Source organism: Stigmatopora argus, chromosome 23 (assembly GCF_051989625.1).
Source record: "Stigmatopora argus isolate UIUO_Sarg chromosome 23, RoL_Sarg_1.0, whole genome shotgun sequence".
NCBI lineage: Eukaryota > Metazoa > Chordata > Actinopteri > Syngnathiformes > Syngnathidae > Stigmatopora > Stigmatopora argus.
The window spans coordinates 1,497,658-1,506,100 of NC_135409.1; the positions used below are offsets into that span (position 1 = coordinate 1,497,658).

Below are 8,443 nucleotides of genomic sequence, written 5' to 3' on the forward strand. Positions count from 1 at the left end.
GGAAGTAGGAAAGACTACTAACTATACTTTGAGATGAGGTCTCACTACGATGCACCAAATGAAGAGAATACATTTCAACACAACAATAAAACTCAAGACAAAAACCCAACTTTTATTTTATAACAGCAACTTGTTAGTTGGTCTGTTTTGATTTTATTTTTCAAAAAATTAACAGACTGCCGGTATCAACCGTTCTGTAACAGCCTGGTTCAGTCAAAAGAAGCGCTCTGTCATACGAGAGCATCTCCGGTGTCACTTCTGGACTCGAAACTCAACGTCTGCATGTCACTGTGATTATTTTGTCTTAGTGGTAAGTCTACATTACATCAATCAAATTGTTGCAATTGTGAAACCATGAAAATATCGCAAATACGTGTTTGCTTTATTGACACCGTTTACGATCGCTGTTGAGGGTCCGTTAAATAATTTAACGATTTACCCTAACTATAAGTCATCGTAGTCGTTTATTTTATTTCGCGCGTTGTGGGGTGAGGTAGATTTGAAATTTGTCTACACGCATTTATTATTGTGGATTAAGTTCAAATACTAACACTCGGAAAGACGCCACAATTATGATAACAAACTTTGTAGGACAGTTTTCCCACAGCAAGTCGGAAAAAAGTAAAGCACCGGTTGAAGGTTAAAATTATTTCCACAATGACTGTTTTTATAAATTCAGGTGTGTTTCAGGTTGGCCGAAATTGGCTTATGATGGTGCGATTTGGAGGTAAAAGCCCAATAAATGAGTTTTTTTCTTTTCTGGGATTCCTGTTTTTTGGGGGAAGAGACTAACTATGAAGCAACAATCCATGACCCAAATGGGGTTCTTTCCTCAGGTATTTTGAAGTTGGCAGCACTTCTCTCTGCATTCATCATTGTCATTTATCTGGTGCTCCAGTTTCTGGAGATAAAGGTGGACTTCTGGCTGAGAAGTGAGTAATGAAAAACAGTAAGGTTGTCTATACACGTGCTAAAATCTCTATAACGATCTCTTGTTTATTTATCTTTTTGTCTTTTAGATGAATCGGTCCTAGTGAATGAAGGGGGTAAATATAAATTGTATAATTAGACTGCCTTGACTTGTGAACACTAAAGCAAGAAATTATCATCACACAGCCAAACCAGTTCAACACAAATGTGGGCTTTCCAAGTCGTGTCCCGAAAATCATTTTGCCTTCAAGATGGCGAGTGGTGCGGCTAGCGTGGTGGGACCCAAAATGTGCCTTGAGGACAAAATGTAAGAAATTGTAACTCGGTATTGATCATAAATCCAATGCCTGTCTTTAGAATCGATGGTGTCTGAAAAAGCAATAGTTCTATCAAACAATAGCCCTGCAAATTGTAGACTTTTTTTGCAGGCTCATGAGCGCAGTGAAAAACAATGTGGGACGAGGAATCAACATCGCTCTTGTCAATGGTGACGCTGCATATTTGGCTTCAAATACAAAATAATACCACATTTGCCTGCAACGATGAACAGGCCGTTGAACATTTCATTGTTGCAACATAGGACGAACAGGAGAACTGTACAAGACTGACTGCTTTGACATGTGGGCAGGAAGTGAGTGTCTTACTTTTGAGATAAAAGCGTCAGCACAGAATAGTGTAAATACATTCCGTCCTAGACGTGGCCCCTCTCATTCAATTCCTGAAAGCAATCGAGCATGGAACAGTGGTCATGATGGCCTCCTTTGACGATCCCGCCACTAAGTATAAGCCCACTCCTACTTTATCATAACATGCACAAATTGTCGCCTTTATCAGATATCATTTCCTTCATTTTTCTCCAGACTTAACGACGAAGCGCGGAAGTTAATCGCCGACCTGGGAAGCTCGATCATCAACAAATTAGGCTTTCGGGATAACTGGATCTTCGTAGGAGGGAAAGGGATCAAGACCAAGAGTCCTTTTGAGCAGGTGCTGTGCGTTGAACTCTTTTGTTCTTGAAAGCACATCTTTGCTTTTAAACTCCAAGGATATTGTGGTCCAACCGTGAGACATTTCCAGTAAAGACACTATGGTCAATCTGATAGTTATTTTTCTGTGATTTGGCGGCAGCACATCAAGAACAACGCGGAAACCAACAAGTTCGAAGGCTGGCCAGAGGTCCTGGAGATGGAAGGATGCGTGCCACGGAGAGAAGACTGACCGCGTCCGTCTCATTCGAGCCGTGCCGCCCTCGTTGACAATCTTCCAAAGAGCTCACAGTGGAAACGCGTAGATGGCGCTCAACCATACAAGGAACGGACTTATCTGCTGCAATACCGTCAAACCTTAATGTAGTTGTATTATTATTATTATTACTATTTTTACGATTGGACTGTCTGCTCAGCCTGCTAACCCGTTTTCTTTGTGAACTGAAGTGTATCAACGCCACTGTGAACTATGTAAATATATTTTGTTATGGAGAGATGAAATTTATTCTATGCTCAATTTTTGTTGCTGGATAGTTTGTTTCAGTTAAATATTGCACCAGCAGTCAGAACACAATGTTTATGATTAAAAATTCTCTATTCAAAGCTTTACTTGCAAGTGGTAAATACAATCCATAGAACATATAACTATTACTTTACCTCAGTCATAATGTTTCTGTAAAAAAAAAGCATAATGGACACTGACTTAAAAAATATAATTTTTCATGTCTAGACCTCTTAAAGCTTTTTATACAGGTTGTCAGGTCCGCGCTTGACATTCAATAAAGTCGAACACAAGTAAGGACACTAAGGCAGATGTAATGAGGTTTTTAACCGCTTCTGCAGAAGGGGGGAGCACGGAGCAAGAGGAAAAAGATGGTTCAATCTTCCTGCTCTCCCAACGTGGTCTCCGCCCTACCCCCACTGCTCTGCGGGCTTTATTGAAACAAGATCACGTGACATAGAAATAGGCGGTGACACAAACGTAGGTGATGACGCGCATGTCTTAACACATAATTGTTGTTACTGTAAAATTTCTGTAGGCGGTGTCTCTAAAATTCTATTCTAGTCCCTAAAGTCTAAAAGAATACATTTCATATTTCACATTTCCCCCCTGTAGTAACTAACATAATTTTCATTAAACACATCAATTTGTATCCCTCTCCAGGTTTTAGAATACAAATATCATCAGTAACTTCACAGGGTATTATAAACAACAATGTCACTTGTCAGGGCAGAGGCGAAAACCCGTGGCACCGGAGGCACTCGGGAAAAAATTCCTCTGCGTCCCTCTTATTGAACGAACACAAGTTTTTAAGTCAAGACAAGCACATTTACACAGAGGACTCGACATCCTGGGATTCGTCACACTTCGAAGGCGTGCGAGATCCTCCAGCATGGTTTGCCATGCGGTAGTACTCTATGTCACTAAGCTACTAGCGTGTGCTGGATTGTGTTTTGAATCATAGCTTTCACACGGCATTATGCACAGTAAAAATGCAGAATAGTAGCAAAATCACAAGAACGCGGGTTCAAATTTTATCAGAATGGAGAACCATGGTCCGGTTGTTAATCACGACCACAGTGATGCACCTATGGCTGAGTGATCCTGGGACATGGTTTTGGCTAGGGCTTTCATTTCAGCTATGCCACGAGTAATGTTACCTTTGTTGCCGGTTTCATCTGGGATGAAGGTGGAGCAGTGTTCTCCGACTATGGCACACACACCTCCATCCTTAGCTGTTATCAAATCCAGGACCATCCGGTCCTGCCATTGCATTTCCCTAAGGGCTTTTAATTCATCTGCTATACCTTGTAGGGCCTTGACAGTTTGGTTAATGAACAGTCCCATACGATAGTTCAGTGTCTCTACACGGAGCATAACTTCACCCACTCCAAGCTGGGTAAGTGCTGACAGTATGATTTTCTGGGAGATGGACCACCAATACCCATCATCTTGAGCATCAGTGCCCAACACATAAGGGAGAGTGTAATAGTCCCTGCATGTGGCACTGTTGGAATTATTTTATATAAGTTATCCTGATTCTGGTATGACTGTCGAAATGTTAGTTAATAGAATGAGAGTGTCTTGGGCCCTGGGGAGTTTTCACCTTATTCAACAAAGAGGAACTACCCAGGGGGGCCGACGCCTGTCTGTTTGAGCTATTGTGTGAGGGTTGCAGGGTATCAGGAAGGTGACTGTAAAGATGTTATCTCGAAGGGGCATATGGTCATGATCAAAGAACCTTTTGTAACTGGGAGAGATCTCGCTCTCCTGTGATCAGCTTGAAACTTCCTGTAACTTGGACACTCCCAAAACACAATAAGAGAATTGGCAGGAGGGGATTTTCTTCAGAGTGTTTTTGGAGGACTGTCACGAGGGACAGTCTCTGAACCTCTCATTTTTTAAATAAAGTTAACGCAAATTCTCTGTGATTTCCTTCTTTTCAGGTTGGTGAAACAAATGTCTGGTGTTTGAACCCAACATTTAATTGGTCCTTCGAGCCGGATCCCAAGATACCTAAGGATCCCAGCGGGTGAGCAAGATCCAGAAAAGTCTGTGGCCACAGCATAAAGATCCTTTTCCAGGACTGTTTCTTCCTTACGGGCTGGGGTCCAAAGGTTGAAGGGATACCGAGGACGCAGAGAATCGTGAGTAAATTTTATTTAAAAAAAGGAATGAATGAGAAAAGGAATGAATGAAGGCGTAACAGACCCCTTTAGTTGGAAAAGACTAATTAAACTCTGTAAAACTAAATCCGTTGGCGGAACAGACCCCCTTAGTTGAGAAAGACTAATTAAACTCTGTAAAGGATAGCGGAGTCCTGATTAAAGAAATGAAAGCCCTGAGAATCCTAGGCCCTATCAGGTAAAAAAATTCAAACAACAAAATTCCACATGCGTACAGAGGTCAAATTCAAACAACAAACTTTCGCAGGCGGACAGACACCCTTAGTTTTAGCAGACTAATTAAATTCTGTAAAGGAAAGCGAAATCCAGGATGTATTGAATAGGAAAAATCTGTGACGGATAGTGGAGTTCTGGGTGTATTGAATGAAAAGTGAAAAAAAGGATAGAGTCCTGGTTAAAGAGAAAAAAAAAAGGATAGAGTCCTGGTTAAAGAGAAATAAAGAAGTGAATTAAAAGGAGTGAACGTGCAAAAAAGTGTGTATGGAAATACATTTTACCATTTGGTGATTTGTATCTCATATCAAACAACAGGAGACAAATGTCGACCTTTAGTGGATGTATGTAGACATGAGACTCCGCCTGAAAAGGTTGAAGTGAGTTTACCACTAAAGGAATTTATCGACATCCTGTTGTCTAAACCCAGTGTTAGTGCACTATAGGTGCAAAGACCCACTGGGACTAAATTTTATTCAAAAATGGGTAAAGTACAGAGTAAAACAAGTAAAAAAGAGGAATTCCTCTCGGAACTTGCGTCTAAAGACTGGAAGATAGTTCATAGAGAGGATCCCGACGCGGTGGAATCCTTGCGTTATTGGGTAAAAAAATATGGGTTCACCGGTAGACTAATAATAAAAGATATCCGTGAACTACAACAAAAAATCGAAAAATCGTGTAACAAAAAACGAAGTAAAATGCAAAAACAAGGTTATGATCAAACCAAAGCGTGGTTGCGAATAGCAGGGCAAATAGAAGAGGTTGAGAAAGTAGCTAAACAAAAAAGAGAAGAAGAGATAACTATATTAGGCCTGTTAAAAAACAGTGGTCCCTCTTCAGCTCTCCTCGTGCGAGGCTCCACACGTAAGCAGGGAGCACGACGACGAGGGGGGGGAAGGGGGCCTGCTGGTCGTGCGGCAAAGAGGGCCACATAGCCAGGGAATGCGGGGGCAACCCTCCCCGCGCACAGCGACGACATGATAGCGCACGACTAAAACAGGAGGTAGCAAAACAAATGGTTAACAAAAGTAAGGGGAATAGATAGATAAAAAAGGTGGTGAAACCCCCCTTCACAGATGCAGACCCCCCTCAAGCTAAACACTCTTTGCAAACAAAAGGAGGGGGGGGGGGTACGCCCATACAGTTTACTGCTCCCTTCACACCAAAAACAAAGGGCAGGAAAGACTACCACAAGAGAGACAGAGATAGTTGATAGTGTTATGATATATTAGTGGAAAAATTATGGGTCTTTTATTAAACACTAAAATTTATATTAGGAAATGCCTAGTGAAAGGTTATTTTCCCTAAATTGTAATTGAGGTAATAGTGAGCACAGAAAATGGCTCTTATTTTAAATAAAACTGCCTTCTTAGAGCGGATAGGAATTCAGCCAGAGCTTTAACTATTTGTTTTAGAAATATGAGAGTGATTTGCGATTTAGACTTAAGTATTAAGAATCATCCAAATTATTAATGATATCAAACATGAAAACAATGCAGAAATGGCATTTATCCAAATTATTAGGTAAATTTAGATAAAATATTTGATTTAGGATAGGCATGATTTCCCTAGGACGGAAGAGGCATGAAATGTTTTTCGGTGCACAGAAAGACATTTCTTGTTTTGCCCATCAACAGGTGGAATATGCTTTAGCGTGGTTCATATTAATGACTATTAGAATATTAATTGCATTAGCATCAAACAGTTGATGTCAACCAAACAACATTAACCTATTTCTTTTGAGAATGATTAGGCTGATAGCACAGCAAAAAGGTGGTTAGCTGCCAAGAAGCCCCAGACTGGGGATGGCTCTTCACCAGTGATGAAAAATTGCAGACCACTGATTTTTGAAAATGAGTGTAAATGAATGGTTGTTTGTTTGTCTTTTTGTGTTTCTAAATTGGCCGACCATCAAGATATAATCAATCAGATATCAAGGTGGAAAATGATTTAGAAATTTGAAATCAATTTTTGATGAAAATTATGGAAAATTGTTTAGTCAAATGAAATTTTAATGGTAAAAGCAGCAGTACTCCAAACGTGAAATTTGAAGTGGAGAAACAAATCTGCTATGCAAAATTTAGGAGCACTGAAAAGACAGTGCTTGATACCAAATTCCAAAGTACTATTGATTTATTGTGATAATGGCATCCAAATTGTGTTAACAGAATAATTGACTGAATTGACAAAAGTTTCCATATTTCGTTCCGAAAAAAAAGAAAAAAAAATATGGAAATCTAATTTAGTGGAATATACCAAACGCCATTATTAACTACACGATTGGAACTGGAGGATGAGGCTAATCATATGTCTGCATAAAAGAAAAAAACTTTAAAGAAACGCATTAATTTTGGGTTGGCAGAGGGAGATTGCATTTCTCAACAGGAAACATGATGAGCAACCCGGGATGAGAGTGCAAATGTTCCTGACCAAACCCGCAGACATGAAAATAGCGGATCCATTTTATGCTCTGTAAGAAGGTTCTCTCAGTTGAAACGTATGACGAGACAGGTAAGATAAATTTTTGACGTAATCAGATAAAATGGCAAGCACTCCAATATTGATTGGAAAGATTATTGCTCGGGGAGCAATGCTGTAAGCCATGAGGAACTTTTTATATTGGTTTTATTGTCTCCATATAAAAAAAAGCGTTTCAATTGAGACTACACCTTCTTACAGATAGTTAAAGTAAACAATTGTGACTAGATCTTCTTACATATTTTTAAAGTAAACAATTAGAGAGAAAAGAGAAACTACAATGGATAGAAATGTAACTAGAATTTGATTTTATGCCTGACTATTGAAAAATATTGATTAAGAAAGTTTTATAGGAGATGATTGGCAAACTCCGAAGACAATGGAATGTTACATTTGATAATAAGACTACTAGTTTGGGATATTTTGAATTAAAAAACACTGAGGTTAATATGCAACACAATACACATTGTTAGATGAATTTGGGACTTGATTAGTATGCATTTTAAAAGTAATGGGCTTTAATTGCTCTAAAAGATACAATTATGCTAAAAATATTGACCCTGACAAACAAGGGGTGATTACATTTTACTGGGTTCAATTCTATTTAGAATTATAAATGTGTGCATTTTGTTTCTGGATATTAATTGATGTGAATCTAAACTGTTACAGAGAACGGGAAAGCTGTTTTCCTGAGGAGAAAGCAGCCTGGTTTGCTTTTTGTATTTTTCCTATTCTTAGTATGATTAGTTAATTTGTGTAATTGTAGGAAAGAGGAAAAAACAAATATGGGTTTTGATCTTAACAAGGAAGCAGTGTTCAAAATAGAATATCAGCTAGCATGTTTAATTTTGACTAATAAGGTATTTTAAATTTTCACAAACATAATGATGGATGTTAAGCACGTGTTAAAGACAACGACAGAACACAGCAGCATACACAACAACAAAACTGAGCCGATCTCAAGATGAGTCAGCAGACGAACTGTACAAAGCTAAAGGCCTACCGTGCCTACCAAAAATATATTCCATAATTGAGCCATAAATGTCTCAACAGGGGGGAGGTATGGTAAAGAGGTATAAATACCTATTTTAAAATTTTTGTAGGAACTGTTTAATTTGTTATTTTATTGATCTGTAAAGAACATGGGA

The 8,443-nt window shown here is 39.1% G+C and overlaps 1 protein-coding gene across 2 annotated transcripts; it reads left to right on the plus strand.

Annotated features, from left to right (window-relative positions):
• The first annotated feature begins 317 nt into the window (after positions 1-317).
• fam3c (FAM3 metabolism regulating signaling molecule C) lies at positions 318-2,724 on the plus strand. 2 transcript variants are annotated; one of them, XM_077593918.1, is made up of 9 exons: positions 318-727; positions 837-932; positions 1,020-1,046; positions 1,117-1,237; positions 1,359-1,417; positions 1,511-1,561; positions 1,626-1,710; positions 1,791-1,917; positions 2,059-2,724. In XM_077593918.1, the coding sequence occupies exons 1-9, from the start codon at positions 658-660 to the stop codon at positions 2,146-2,148; spliced, it is 726 nt and encodes a 241-aa protein (XP_077450044.1). In that variant the 5' UTR covers positions 318-657; the 3' UTR covers positions 2,149-2,724. The 2 variants fall into 2 exon arrangements, with proteins under 2 accessions (XP_077450044.1, XP_077450043.1); XM_077593917.1 differs by lacking the exon at positions 318-727 and having other exon boundaries at positions 734-932.
• Positions 2,725-8,443: the final 5,719 nt, after the last annotated feature.

Excerpts from the sequence above, each read along its gene's own strand:
- fam3c (XM_077593917.1), top strand. The coding sequence starts at position 743 with ATGAGTTTTTTTCTTTTCTGGGATTCCTGTTTTTTGGGGGAAGAGACT. Across the intron at positions 1,238-1,358 it reads ATGTGCCTTGAGGACAAAAT|GCTCATGAGCGCAGTGAAAA; the intron begins GTAAGAAATTGT and ends CTTTTTTTGCAG. Across the intron at positions 1,562-1,625 it reads CTTTGACATGTGGGCAGGAA|ACGTGGCCCCTCTCATTCAA; the intron begins GTGAGTGTCTTA and ends ATTCCGTCCTAG.